The 15908-nt window shown below is 30.2% G+C and overlaps 4 protein-coding genes across 4 annotated transcripts; 2 read left to right on the top strand and 2 right to left on the bottom strand.

The window, feature by feature from the left end:
• Nucleotides 1–801: 801 nt before the first annotated feature.
• Nucleotides 802–2766, top strand: GO595_004455 (uncharacterized protein; the record flags this gene model as incomplete). The annotated part of the gene is made up of 1 exon (XM_067917588.1): nucleotides 802–2766. One exon carries the CDS (start codon nucleotides 802–804, stop codon nucleotides 2764–2766), a length of 1965 nt encoding a protein of 654 aa, XP_067775579.1.
• Nucleotides 2767–7238: 4472 nt separating this feature from the next.
• On the bottom strand, nucleotides 7239–8309 carry GO595_004454 (uncharacterized protein; the record flags this gene model as incomplete). The annotated part of the gene is made up of 1 exon (XM_067917587.1): nucleotides 7239–8309. The coding sequence occupies one exon, from the start codon at nucleotides 8307–8309 to the stop codon at nucleotides 7239–7241; it is 1071 nt and encodes a 356-aa protein (XP_067775578.1).
• A 4433-nt stretch (nucleotides 8310–12742) lies between these two features.
• GO595_004453 (ubiquitin-protein ligase E3A) lies at nucleotides 12743–14035 on the top strand (the record flags this gene model as incomplete). The annotated part of the gene is made up of 1 exon (XM_067917586.1): nucleotides 12743–14035. One exon carries the CDS (start codon nucleotides 12743–12745, stop codon nucleotides 14033–14035), a length of 1293 nt encoding a protein of 430 aa, XP_067775577.1.
• Nucleotides 14036–14103: 68 nt separating this feature from the next.
• On the bottom strand, nucleotides 14104–14571 carry GO595_004452 (cathepsin B-like; the record flags this gene model as incomplete). The annotated part of the gene is made up of 1 exon (XM_067917585.1): nucleotides 14104–14571. The coding sequence occupies one exon, from the start codon at nucleotides 14569–14571 to the stop codon at nucleotides 14104–14106; it is 468 nt and encodes a 155-aa protein (XP_067775576.1).
• Nucleotides 14572–15908: the final 1337 nt, after the last annotated feature.

The raw sequence follows: 15908 nt of genomic DNA, 5'->3' as shown, positions 1-15908 counted from the left end.
GTTGAATTGAATGAACTCTTTTTGAATGCTTTCTGCGCAGAATTGGATTCAATTCATTATTTTGATAGAATAAAATATTCAATTTAGTTTTTCAATATCCTTTATTTGCATGTAAAAAAACCGCTAATAATTTTTCCCAGAAATTTTAGAAACGACAAATAAAAATTATATGATATAACGAAATATTATTATTTATGCAAACAATAATTTGTAAAAAACTAAAAATTTTGTAACATTAGTTTCAAGATATAAAAATAAATCAATTTCAATTTTGAAGTTTAACATTTTTAAAAAATATGAAAATCTTTATATTTTAATTTGATAATTCTTTATTCATTAAATATTTAATATTAATTATAAAACGACATCACAACTTTCGAATTTCGAATTAAAAATCAAATTTTTTATTGAGAAATTTCTGATTTTGTTTTTCTGTGAATAAATGTCAGGTTATGCGAACTTTTTGATTTTGTTTCTTGCTGCATAAAGTTTATAGTTACTTAATAATTGAATGGTGCCCTGAATTTTACAACCATTTTATTTCCCATGAAATCTGTCCCAAGTCAAGAACTATCGCAATATGCGAATCTTCATCCTTTGCTTCATTTAAGCAACACGAAGTTACTTTGGTTTGGGAAAATTAAGTTAATGAACAAACATGGAAGTTTTCATAACAGATATTTATTGGTTTGTACACCTGGATTTTTCATTCTTGAAAAAAAATCTTTCCCAAGATCATACATTCTTTCCAAAACAATTTCATTTGAAGAAATAAGTCTGATTCTTCTCGGGCAAAATAGTATGATCATTACAGGAAGTAACCCACAAAACGCAATAACAATTTGTTCCGAACAGCTAGTAAAGCTCGCGGCCATTGTATATTCGACTATAACAGCTTTATTTGGCGAATCAGTTAATCATAAATTTAGATTTGAATGCGCCACAGATCTCAAACCAGAGTTTGCTAAATGTGAAACCAAATATACAAGTGAATCTATCCTTGCAGATAGATTTACTTCATTTCTTCTTGCAAATCAACGTTTAACCAAATCAACATCTGTTGATCAAATTGCCGAAACCATCGAAATTCTTAAGTCTACAAAAGAGAGTTTCGATTTTACTGGCGATATTGCAGCTTCCAGTTATATTGGTGCTATTGTTGATTCAGTTGCACACGATAATGTCATTAATTCTATCACATTTAAAGGTCTCAACTTTTGTTCTTTTCTTCCACATTTCCTTCCGATTATTAAGAACAATCCTAACATCAAAAAACTTACATTTACATGTATTACATTTATTGAATCAATAGACTCAATTACAAAAACATCAATTGAAAATAAGCTCCCTGTTAAAGAACTTAATTTCATTCGCTGTGAGTTAACAACAAGCTCATTTTTATCTTTCATAGGATATCTACAAACCATTGGAAGTGAACTTCAATCGGTTTCTTTTTGCAAATGTCGATTCTCAGATATCACTATCGTTAATCTCTTCAATTACTTTTGCAATTCAAATTGTTTTGATAATCTAAATTCTATTTATTTCGAAACAGTTCGGTCAGACAACTTCCAAAAGTGCCTCAAGGAGTTCTTTTCCACCAATTCCAAAGCTAAAGAACGAATCAAGAAATTATCATTAATTGATTGTAACTTAGATGTCTCAGTAATTCTCCCCGAAGTAACGACGTCTAAGAACTCAATAGTTAATCTGGACTTGTCACAAAACGACTTTAAGTCCCCATTGAAGAGGCAAATAAACGACTTCGGTGAACTCACAACCGTTTCCTTTTCTGGTTGCACGTTTACTTTGGATTCGTTTAAGTCTTTATTCAACACTTTATCAGCATCAAGAAATTCGCCAAGTTATTTAGCATTTGACGCAATAAGATTAGATTCCAAAGAACAATATGATTATTTGTTGACTGTTAAATTACCTAAACTTATAGATTTGTCATGGAAAAAGAACAAAATGGATTCCAAATCATCTAAAAAGTTCTTTGGGTTTTTATCTAATAACACAAGTCTCTTAAATTTAAACTTATCAAACACATTTAAAATGGATGGTATTGATGAATCAATTCAATACTTTTTGAATTATATCAAGAAATGTAAACTTAACACATTAATATTAAGAGCTGAACAGCCCACTGTTTATGGTGAACATTTATATCCAATTCTGGAGGAATTAGGAAACGAAAGTTTTCAATTGGAAAATTTGGATGTAACCGGCCAAGAAATCAAAGAAAAAGGCGTCGAATTACTTAGTCAAATCATCGATAACGGTCTCAAACAGTTATCGTTCGATGGCCTGGCGGTTAAATCCGTTAATTCGTTTGTTAACTTTTGCCAAAAAGTGACAAACTCTGGATTAGAAAAAGCAAATTGGCCTGAACAAGATGAAAAGCATTACATAACAAAAGCACCACAGGAACAATTAGCAGAAATCAAGAAATTAATGGCTCAGGTTAAAAAAGAATTTATTGATCATTTCGCTGGTAAACAAACATCAAATACAAGTTCGTTCTTAAACTCGCCAAGGAAAAAGACTCTCGTTAGAAGTGATTCGAGGGGTAAAAAACGAAATGGAACACATTCAAAAGAAAAAAAATCAAAGAAAATTCCAAAAATGATAAACACAAATGATTTAATGTATAGAGAAAAATATATTGCAGACCTGTGCGCTGAGTGCTTAGGATACGAGGCATCACCTGCAAATGATGTTCTTTTGTCCAAATACACACAAATAATAGAATTGTCAAAATAAAATTTTTTTAGGGAAATGTTTTTTGTTTTTATTTAAGTTCAAACTTTCGGAGATTGAAATTCTAAAGCAAAATCTGATTTTGATAATTTTATATTTTTAATAAATAATGGATATTTTTAATTAATACGTGACACTAAATTATAACGCCAATAAAAAACACAAATAACAATGAGGATTGTTTTGATATCAAAAATGCGATTTAAATAAAATCAACATATGATTTATTTAGCATGTCTTTTTGCTTTGCCGGTTTTTCTTGCGTTTGGGTGGGCTCTAACTTTCTTTTCATTTCTTTTCATTCTATTTTGCAGTTGGGGTGGAAGTTCCATTCCTACCATTTCAAAGTAATATTCCTTATTTTTCCAAACGTGAACTGTTAGCATAATAAATAGCACGAGAATCACCAACAAAGTATAAAGAACCCAACTCGAAGACATTATTTGGCCGAATGTTATCCGACGGCTATGTAAACCTTTGATTTTCATATTTCACAAAATGGCGCATTGAAAACTCTATCGTATGTGGCAAATATCCTCACTTTCACTCATGTTCTTCCTTCTTCGAAACTGCATAACGCAAAGAGATTTCTTCGCCTGTTTATGTTTCTTAGTAAAAGAAGTCCAATTTCATGATATCCGTTCTATAACAAAATCGCGCAGCATTTCTTTGCTGATTCTGTTTTCCATACAAAATCTTTTGATGGATCAAAAAAAATCATTTTTTGATACATAAAGTTGTGAAGCTCCTTGTGCTTTAAGTACAACTCCGAGTTACCAGAGACACAAATTAAGTGATTTACACAAAAGTGCTTTAAAATTACAAAACTTTTACTCATTTATTGACAAGAATGCTATTTCAGTTCCTAATTCCTTATCGACACTTTTATCATTACATAATTCCTTTTTAATGATTTCTTCTCTTTTCTTACACAGATTTTCAAATTCATTTTCGTCTCTTTCATCTGCAAATATTTCCATACAAATCGCAACGTTAAAAGCGAAAGACTTTGCTCTCATTGTTTGCTTTTGCAAGAATGGGATTATATAGTTTGCCAAGTTCAATGGGTTTGATGTTATTTGGAACGCGCCGTTTATTAACGGCTTCACAATTAACTGCAACTGTTTACGGTTATTACCGTTAATGTATTTATTGAATTTTATGTCAAAGTTTGTCTCATTGAATATAATTCTGATCATTGAATCCTTTGAATTATTTATCAGATTTAATGCATCAACTTCGTTTTCTAACATTGATGTGCAAACAAATGCGATTGCTCCATTCGATATCGGGAGAACGGGTACAGAAGTGTTAAAGTTTGGCAAATTGTGTAACTTTGACGATTCCTTTGTTATTATCATCGGCTCTGCGATTTGGCTCATGAAAATTTGTAATTTTTCTGATTTCGTACGAAAATGTTTAATTGTTGACTCCAATGAATCATCAGATTCTATCACATGGATTATTGGAACAATTATTAAGTTCAATTTCTCAGTTTCATCCAAAGTTTTAATGACATTTTTAACTTTCGATATATTATCATTTTGTAATTTGATATTAAACTTGTTATGACTGCCCAACAAACCAATGCGCGCTAAGAAGTTCGATATTTGTGTTCGTTGTGTTAATGAATTATAATTTAATGGCAAACAAAATGAATATTTGTCCCAATTAAGCCATTGATAATATTCATCGATATATTTATCACGTAATAATTCGTCGTCTTGATTAAGTTGTGTTAATTTGATTTGTGGTAAATATTTCGGTGAAGAATTCTTCGATGGAACTGATTCTATTTCTTTTAATTTTGTGATTTCTTTAGGTTTTATAATGTTAGAAAGCATTGGCTCCTTAGTATGGCCTTTACAAAAGTCTTTAATTGTCCAAATACTTTTACCGAATGATCCACGTGCTATAACTATTTGTGATTGTGTGTTAGTTTTCGAATATTCGATGAATGATACTAATAAATTATCATTAATTGTATAATAATTAATGATTGGCGATGTGATTTTCATGGAGTTGATGATGTAATCCTCATTGATCTGAATGTGTGTGTCTAATTGACGTGAATAATAATCAAAACAAGGGTTATGGAGATTAACTTTGCTTAAGATGGTTTCATATAATGTCTCGATTTTGTTTAAACTTTTTGAATGAATGTCGGTTGCGTTTGATGCCAAAATCATTTTGATGTATTTGGTGTACGTTAAAAATGAGGTCGTGTTATTCCCTTTTTGAAAGATATCGTCGCCCCATTCAATCAACGATAGGAATAACTGTAACGATGAAATGAGTAAGTTGACATCGTCTTTTGTAGTTTGAACAATTGAGACAATTAATGGTATAAAGTCTTGGTCATGCATTACTTCAACTATGTCTTTGTCGTATTTTATGATAACACTTAAAAAACAAAAAATTGACGATATCAATGATGATTGCTTAAAGCCGCTTTTCTTTGAATGAACTAACTTACGCTTTATCTCACTGAGAATTGATATGTTTAAAGTAAATGAAGTGGCTACCATAACGAAAAATAAATTATCAATATTATCAATTTGTGAAAAAACGCATTTGAACGGTTTCTCGAAGTAATTCTTGTTGTTAACACTGTTGATGACTTCTACAATTTCAGGATTTAATGATGATATCTCAGATGCAGTAATAAATAATTGACATAAAAATGGATATAAATATTCTTTCTTGTAGACACTAGAAACTTGAGACATATCAAAAAACTCCATGAGGCGAAGAGATTGAATAGATATATAACCTGTTCCTTGGATATTGGATGAAATTAAATCAGCTCCTCTTTGAATAAAAGCAGCATTATTAAGTTGATGGAATCCATTAACCCTATTCAGTACAAAAGTAATGAGATGTGGGTAAATTTTCTCGGTACCTTTAAGATCGAAATTTGATATAATAAAAAGAATTGAATCAGTATTTTTGGACAGTGCCAAATCAAAATCACTTGTTTGGTCGCTTGGTGATTTTGTCAGTATTGATCCAAATAAGCGAAGAAATTCTCGAGCTGGAAACTTCTGAATAAAGAATTGAGAGTTCTCTTCCGAAACGGTTCGAGCGGTTTGGACGATGAAGTTAATTGAATCGGCGACATCAGAAAAAATGTCAGGTGAAGTGACAATTTTTTCAATGCCTACCGATAGGTATACGTTATTGAATATGAAAAAAAGAGTTGAGATGTCAAGCTCATTCCCTTCTATTGAATAAATGCCACCATCAAAGACTTCATTAAGTGCCAATGGCTGTGAAAATAAAAATGATGTTAATCCAAAAAATAATATTTTCAAATTTTTTCCCCAATTTTTGATGAAATTGATGTCATTACTCCAGCTACGAAAGTAAAGTTGAAAGGTCTTCCATACATCATCGGATTTAAGACCACTTACATAAAGAATGGAAAATAATGTATCAACTGCTTTGTCCTTTATAAATGAATCTTTGCCTGAAGAGAGTAGCCTACTGAAATCGAAGCTAAAAATCGAGTCACATACTCCAATTAATGTTTTAAATAAAATAACCCATGTATCATTTGTGAAAATCTTGCCTTGTTCTCGAGCAAGATTTAGATATATGGAAAGTATCCTCGTTAAAATCTTATAAAATTTTGTTTCAAATTCTTCAAGATTCGAATTTTCTGAGTTAATAAAACCAAATGGAGAAGAAAGTTGTAAAACAATCTTTTGTATATATTTGTTTTGCACCTTTATAGTATCTCCAAGCAGTGATGGGTCTTTTAACCATTTTTCATAAATTTCGACAGAAATTTCGATATTTTTATATTCTTCAATTGGCATTGCAAGAGAAACGGCAAGAAACTCTGTAAGAAATTTGATCTTTCTTTTTGATGATGAAACTTTGTTTAAGTTTTCCTTGATGTAAGGCATTAAATGTTTTGTTGCAGGAATTATTACATCTCGATCATATGAAACTAATGCATATTGTGCTGAGTTGTCTTCTAACAGTTTTTTATCAGCTAGTAATGGAAGGAAAAAAACAAGATCAGATCTCATACCTATTTATTAAGAGGGTTTGTCAAGTATTTCTGTTGGAAGTTGTGAATTGAATGATTGTCGAAAAGTGTTGTTCATGTATGTAAAGCATTCAAAATAAAGTTGAACTGCCCACAAAAGCATTGAAATTTGAATGTCGACCGTTTAATTCCTTTTTTGTTACAGAAATTCAAGAATTATATTTAGTGAGATACCACAAAAGACAAAAAATTGAAGATAAAAATGCCGCCTAATGTCAACAAACAAGTTGAATGATTTGTAGAAGAATTAATTTGTGGAAAGTCAGCAAAAAAAGTGCTTTTTTTTCTCCAAAAAAAAAAATAATTAATAACGAAGTAAATCTATCAAAAAGGCGTTATTTCAATGAAACCGCTGTATTTTGGAGGTTTCAAATCTTCACATCAATATTGGCACAAAAAAGACAATTAATGCGAATGTTTATTTCGCCAGTTCCTTAATCAGTTTATGGAAAGAAACCAAGTTAATCATATCCACCCAATGCCTGACATCCTTATCATTATTCGCATAAAATGTGTAGAAGTTGTTCTTACTCGGCTTAACCTTACCATTGGCATACTTCTTACCGAACGGATTCCCATCGCCACTCTTAAGGATGAAATGAGATGGATCCTTTTGATTCGCCGGAATATATTTCACCTTAATGTTTGTCAGAGGGATCTCCAGAGAGAGCTCGTTCTTTTCTTTACCTTTGAAAGATTGCATTACGTTTGTATACCCAGTTAATTGGAACAATCGTTTCTTTTTCCGTTTGAGAAGAGATCCGCTACCAATCTTGGTAAGCTCACCACACATTGCCATGTTCGGTTCAGATGTCAATTCCACAAATCCGAAAAACAATGGAATTGGATTTGATTTCAAATATTCATAAACTCGTTCTTTGTCTTCTGTTGGAGATTTAGTGCTTTGAAGAATGCTAAGGAAGGAAGTGCATGACATTGATTCTTCGCCTCTTCGGTTAAGAGTTAAAACAATGGACGCATTTACAATCTTGACAATATCGCTTTTGTTTTCGTACAAAAATGGATTGGCTGTATGGTATGCGTCGGCAAAGGAATCAATGATGACAAGAACTTGCGCCATATTTTTTGGAAAAGAAATTCGAGATAATAGCGTTCGAATTGCAACTGCAAGAGGAACATACTCAAGAGATATCGAAGAAAAATAGAAGTAAAACAGAGCTGGTGCTTGTGATGGCATACTAAAGAAATACATGGTTAGAGCTCTTGGATGAATTCCTGGGCAATAAAATAGATAAGGAGCTATATCATAAACATAAGTCAAGTACTGAGAATACCCGATGGATTTTGCGTTTTTAACTGCGTTGACTGAATGTTTGTTAAAATCGTTTGCAAAATTCGGAGGATATTGGTATGGCGAATTATCAACGGGAATATCTGCTGGATCTACTTGAGGTATTGGTCCTAGCCAAGTATTAAAGTTCAGTTGTGAGCAGTCCTTGATTTTTGGTGGCTTATCTTTTTTGTTCATTGATGATTATTTAACAAATTTTATTTTTAAAGCCCTCTGAAAATTGAATGTTCTGGCATATGGTTTGATCACAAATGACAAACGGCCACTTTGTTGTTAGCAACTGTGCTCTGAAAAAGCTGAAACGATAGTTTTTGAGTGTTAATTAATCGTTTTATTCATTTTGTATCATTTCAAAAAGCTACAAGACGGGTGTAACCATTGAAAATTTTACCTCGTTGTCAATTCTGACTTTTTGGTATGCTTCATTTAAATATTTGTGTGTACGATAAAATAAATTTACGTTAAAAAAAGAAACCGATAACAATGACTTCATTCCGTAAAAACACTTGACTTCTTTTAATGCGTTAAATAAATAATTATATGAGAATATTTATACATTTCATTTATCAAGCTATATTTATATTTTTTTCTCACATGTATTGTCGCTGGCATAAAAATTTTATGTGAGAATAAAATGACACAATCGATTTTGTGAACACAAAATGTTTTAAATCATAATTGAAATATTCTGATATTTAAAATAAGCTATACTCTTATAGGTTTCAGATATGAAATTTCATCTTAATTATAATAATAATGATAACAAGACGGAGTCAACCAACCAAACTGTCACCAAAAATTATGCTCTTTGAGTGATGTTAATGATATTTATTAAATTTTTTTATAAATTAATAATTTTGTTAAAGAATAGAATTGAACAGGTTGAATTAATTTAAGAATTAGAATTATGTTTATGCAGTTATAATAATTGATGAAATCTCTAATGAGATTTACATTAGAAAACTCTTAAAGCTGTTTGCGAAATAAATCATTTCTAATTAAAGATTGAATATTATTTTATAATTATTGTTTTACAGATATTGTTTTCAATAACTCGTATCTAAATAATATAGAAATTACCTCATATAATTGGGAAATGATAATAGTGTCTTACATCGTTTGTTTCATTTGTATCAAAAAAGTCAATCAAAGAACTGGAAATAAAACCGGAGATAATCATATTTATAGTGTAAAATGCTTCCGTGAGGATATGGTCAGATAAATTTTATATTTTAAGTGTTCACACAAATTGTTACAACAAATTGTTAATTTAGAAGTCATTTTTAACTTGATCCAATATTTCGAAACAGAAAAAGAGAACTCTTTATGATTGAACATTAACCATAATATATTTTAAATATTTTTTCAAAGAATCAAGATAATTATGAATTAACTTATTAGTTGTTACTAATTCAAGATAATTATTTTTCATATAACAATTCCTTAGTATTTATTTGTTTTCTGTTTCTGAGGTCAGACGCATTTCAATCGCCTCTGTTCCAAATAACAAAACAATCGAAACATATATTTTATTTAGTTTCAACAATGCAAAATTTAAAAAATATTATAAAAATATAATTCAATACTCTTTATTTCCAAAATTGTTACCAAATCATATCCTTTTGCAAAAATGCACTTTTTAACGTATTCATGTTTCAATAGTTTACAATACATGAGGAGAATAGAATAAATGAAACCTCAAAAAATCAAATCAACTGCACGAAGATCAATGCTTCTTCGCCATCAATTAGCAGAAGAAGAAGAAGAAGATACTGGCGAATTAGCAGAAAAATGGAAGGGTCATCAACTCCTTTTGCAGTTTCTATATCATCTTCTGTATCAGATGATTTTGAAAAAGAACCTGACCAACTTGTGAAACAAACGCCCAACCAACCTGTTGCAATTCAGCCACTCAGGAGGATTGAAAAATCAGAATTTAATCAAATTTATCGAGAAAGAAATCGACTCAGATACAAATATAAAGTAACATTTTTTTACACAGCTTTTAAGATAACTCAATCACCAATTGTTTCTTATTTTATCACAGTTTTATTGTTTATCAATGTATTTTCATCAGTTTACCTTTGCTCAGCTAACGAAGAAGAACACAGACTTCTTTTTTCAAATTTTTAGAAACTATGAATTTGTTGCAACAGCGTTTTATTTTGTTGAGATTACATTAAAAATTCTTGCACATCGCCGAAACTTTTGGACAAACGTTTGGAATGTTTTTGATTTCATTTTATTTGTAATATCAATATGTCCACCTGGGTTTGTTATTTTAGTTTGTACCCAATTGAATTTTGATATTATGCATCTTGGTGAAAAAATTAAGATAATTTATATTCTTAATGCATCTCGTATATTTCGTCTTGTTCCTAGAATTTCGTCACTTCAAAAAATAACAGAAGCTCTTGCATCTGCATCCAAATCCATGTTATTTGTTTCCATCTTAATAGTTCTTATTATGTGTATTTTTGCAATAATAGGGCAATGGTTATTTTATGAATATACAATTAGCGATAACGAGGATTACGAATGCAGATACAAATTTCGTTCATTTGGGAAATCGATGGTAACCGTTTTCCAATTGATGACTTTTGACAGTTGGCTCTCAATTTTCAGTGAAGTTTCGGCGGTTGTCGGGAGGCCGTTAACTCTGATCTTTGGTTATGGGTCGGTGCTTTTGTTTTTGCGAATATATTTGTTGGTGTAATGGTTGACCAATTTAAGGACAATGCTGAAAATGCAAAACAACAACAAGAAAATGAAGAAATTGTGAAACTAGCTATTAAAACGCAAGGAAAATATGATAAATTTGGTGCGAAAGACATAAGTTTAATGCACAGATGCAGCTTTTAGGTCGCGAAATTTCTCAAAAGGTCACACAAATTTATTCTCATTTTGAGCAATTTGAAAATGATGATAAAACAGTTGGAAACAATGAAAGTAGTAAGCACGAGCTACAACGCTTGCTCAAGCATATGGGCCAAGATTTTGAAACAGAATGGACCAACGAAGATCTTTGCAATTATCTCAACTCTTTGAGATTGATATGTGATGAACTCATAGAAATGGAGCACTTGGAAAAGGCAACATCAAAAGCGATTCAATCGTACCTTGAACCCAAGTGAAGAATTTAATCATTTTTTGTTTTGTTTGTTTTTTAAACTAAATTTTAACATTTATGTGTATACTAATAAATTTTTTATTAAACAATGTTAAACTTCAAATAAGAGACAAGATTTATATGATATCAAGGTTGACTTTTTATTGATGAATTTAGCAAATTTGCTCTAAAGTTTGCTAAATATTTTTCTTTTTTCATACGATAATCATCTATACGTTTCTTCCTTTTCTCTTTTTTGTTTTCCTCTTTTTCTTTACTTACTTTTTGAATAATCATATTATGGAATACTCTTACCGATTCAACTTTAATTTTGTTTTGTTTTTCTTGTAATTCTGTTAATGTATCTGATATTTGATTTTTACCTAAAATAGGCGTTTTGACTTGGCCAATCTTAAGATAATTTTCTGGAATTTTGAGTTTTCCTATACTTTTTGATTTCAGTTTTTTTAGGAATTTCTTTTACATTTGTCAGAAAATCAGTATTAACCTTTTTGATATTAGTTGTTATTTTCTTAAATTCAGGCAAAATATCTTCTCTAGAACACTTATTAAAAAGCCAATAATAAGTTGTACAAAATGCATTATCATCAGTGGATTTACTTAGTGGGACAAGATCATCTTTAATTTTATTTAGGTCATCTTCTGTGAATCCAAAGGATTCTTTATGAGCTAATATAAATTTTCCATACTTTAGATAAGAATCCCTAACAATGAAAAATATCTTACCTCTAGGTTTTAGTTTCTGTAAGTCATCTTTGAATTTTCCACCTGATAGTAAATTCAAGACAAAAATAAGATTATCAAACGATTTAATATCCTCTTTTTCATTCGGCTTTATTTTTTCTGTTTCTTTAAATTTAATAATTTGTTTTTGAATGCTTGGTTCTAAATCACGTTTAGGAGAAGACATTGAAGAATTTCGGTTCATAAAAAAAACAATGAAGTAATTATTGGCAAAAATTAATGTTGATGTATTTTAACCGAAAATAAATTTATTTTTCCAGTGTTTTCAATGTAACGATAAGTAAAGTTGGCTAATTTTTTTAAAAAATGCCTAATTTTAGTTCATTTTGGTTGATGAGCGAAACAGTACCAGAAAATATCTACAATGAGAATGAATTTATTTATCTCTTTCAAGAACCAGAAAATGAAGACGGAAGTTTTGATTTTAATAAGCAGCTTTTGAAATATTATAATAATGATGAAAATGTTAATACTATTCATCTTGATGAAGACAAAATTTATCAAACAGTTGAAAGAATATTAAATAGCAATAATGTAAAAAACATGCAAAGAGCCTTTTTAGTATTACTTGGGTTATCGAAACATATGCAAAAAACATGCATATAATATCGTTGGTGATTTCTTAACATATGATAAATTTAGTCAAACAAGTGATTATGTTGAAGCAACTGAATTTGATATACCAAGAATTTTCACTGGTGAATTTTATCAACAACTTGAAAAATCACGAATTTTAATGGCATCAGCAATTCATATTTTTCATCATTTCTTTGAAGCATATAAATTCAAGCATGGTGAGACATTTCGCGTTCCATATTATCTTATATTAGCGAACGAAAATCTTGAACATCAATTAGAATATAAAGATGCATGTCCTATTCCAGAAGTGGTTTTTGAACAATATAAAGAAAACAACACCACACAAACTATAGAACAAGAATATAAACTTATGATTCCTTTCATAACAAAAAAGAAAGAATATGACGCACAAGTAATTCAAAATATAAGCAAAGAAGCCATAATACGAATTGGTGATCAAGAATTAAATGATATTAAGAAATTACAGACACATATTGATGAAGGAGAACAAATTAGTCTTAAACTTACACGCGAAGTAAATCTCGAATTTGCACCAATTTCAATGGATTTAATTTGGTTTTTCATTGCACAAACAAATTGTATGAAATGTATCTCCAACAGTAAAAACATTTATTGGTTTAATACAGACATAGAAAAGAATGATGATAATGCTAAAAACTTAGAAATCCTTGGGCTTTTAATATCAGCATACGTTACGAATAAGACGCAAACATCAATACATTTCCCACTTGTTTTTTATAAGAAGCTTTTAAGCAAAGCAATTTCATTCCATGACTTAAAAGAAGTATATCCAAATCAGCATCATGATGCTAAAGATTTATATCAGGATTGCATTGAATCCCCAGACTACAATCAATTTGATATTATTGACGATAATGGTAATGTTGTAAATTTATCAAATGAACAATATGACTTTTTGAAACCTGATGATACCGAATTTTTAAACATAAATCCTGATAATAGAGATGAATACATTAGAAGAGTTGTTGATTATTTTTATAATTTTAAAATTCAATGGCATTTTCACCACTTATTAAAAGGTTTTAATACAAATAAAATTCCGGATTATGTTAAGTATAATTTTAGATTACAAGAATATGATATGCTTTTAAGTAAGTCATTACAGAACAAATGCCCATTAGGTTTTAGAACATGTCCAAAATGCGGAGAAATTTATTATAAAGATGATGGTTGTAACAATGTTGTTTGTAACATTTGTAAGACAAAATTCTTTTTCTATAATGGAGGATTTAATGGTATCCCAGGCAAACAATTTGAAAATCCACCAGATTATGAAAGATTCGTATTGCATAAAAAAGTGCCTCAAAAAAGGTTGGATGAATTTTATGAAAAATATCCATATCTTAAGCAAAATCAAGAGGCCTATGATGAATTTTATGCTCAATTCCCAGATTTAAAACAAGAGTAAGTAAATTTCTTTTCATTAATACAATTATTTGATTTAGTATAATAAAGAAAATTATTTAATGAGATATATTAGTTTGAATTCTCATATTCTTCTGTTGCCATATTATATGGAATGGCGCCAACAGCATTGGATTCAATACCAGAATCATTCGCTCCCATTCTAATAAGCATAATTCCAGAAACTTTGTCATTTGAGTCGCAGCCGTTAACTTCGTTGTAACGGTCGCCGAACACTTCTGAGCAAGAAGCGCCGAAATCACGGCCAAGATGCGGAATTACATACCACCACCCACTAGGAGTGTTGTCGGTTGAATTTTGTTGTCCCCAACCAATTATTGTTACATCAAGTGATCCAATAATTGATTCATTTTCATTCGATGAGTAAATACCTCCATTATATGTAAAGAATGAAGGCCTAATGGTAATGGTAGAGGTTACAGGTCCGACATTGTAGATATGACTTTGAATAATTTTAGGATCATATAGGAAGTAAATTGGACAATTATCACTCATTTCACCAGGATTACAACTTCCCATTAAAACACTTTTGCGCTGGCAGTTATGCCACCCAGGATAACAATCTGTTTCGGAATTACAATAAGATCGATTGCCTTTTGGAAGACGAAGTGGGGTTGTGGGTTGTGTCCAATGGGTTTGAAGAGAGGCTCATAAGAGTTAAGGGGTGGACGACCCATTGATGGATTAAAAAATGGATCACAATCCAAAAGAAATTGAACTGAGAGTAAATATTGTTGGTTCCAATGAATTGATAATGCTAGTGACATTGCTGATGTGACTGATGTTGCCCATGAAGCTAAATAAGTAGCACTGTTTTAGAATTCAGTGCTGGATTGAAATGTAAATCAATAAGAAACCAACAGGTTTATGATAACGTCTGTGCTCACATTGATAGCTGCGTGTTTAATAAATGCGTATCAAGTGAATATGGAGGAGCAGTTAAAGCTTCTGATTCAAACATAACAATCAATAATTGTATTTTCAAAAACTGTTCATCTCTCTACGGCGGATCTCTTTATAGCAAGTTTTCATGGCATTTTCCTCTTAGTGCTCTTAATCACTAGGAGTTTTGCTGAAAGATTTGCAATATTTTCAGGATCACTAAAAGAAACATCATACACTTCAAGCATTTCTTACACAAACTTAACTTATTGTGAAGCCAAAACTTACAGTATGTTTCGAGTTCACAATGCCAATAATGAAATTTGTTATGATCAAAAATACTTATGCTCCTAATTTTGGTGCAACTTGGACTGATCTGAAAAATTTGTCTTGGTATAATATCATCACTGTCAATTTTATAATAATGCATCTGGCTCTGAAGGATCAGTAATAACTTTCTTTTAATGATGAATAGATCACATGTTGGAAATTGCTTCTTTTCAGGTTCCAATGGCAAATCATCAAGTGATATCTCTGTTTATAGCTCAGATTGCTTCGTGAAAATCCAAAATTGTGTTTTTGATAAACTTCAGAATGAGTCCATCGGCGAACGATACGAAGGAAATACAGTTTTGTAAAGAATATCCAATATCTTATGATATCATGATAATCCGAATGATATATACATCTATTCTGATTAATAGTCATAATTTTGATATATATTTGAGATTATTACAAGAAATTGAAAAATATGAAGAAAACAATAAAATCAACTCAAAAATAATAAATTTATTTTCTCAATTTCTACTTAAAAAAAACACACATGAATCATTATATTTACTTAATTACATGATTAAGTATAATTTACTTGAATCAAAAATCATTCAAAATATACATAAACCATTTTTTGTTCATATTAATCAAGATAAATCAGATGAATATGAATATTTATTTGATCAAGAAAATATTTCTTA

The sequence above is a fragment of the Histomonas meleagridis genome, assembly GCF_020186115.1.
Source record: "Histomonas meleagridis strain 2922-C6/04-10x chromosome Unknown contig_26, whole genome shotgun sequence".
In the NCBI taxonomy this organism is placed as follows: domain Eukaryota; phylum Parabasalia; order Tritrichomonadida; family Dientamoebidae; genus Histomonas; species Histomonas meleagridis.
This window is presented reverse-complemented; position numbering and strand designations above follow the sequence as displayed.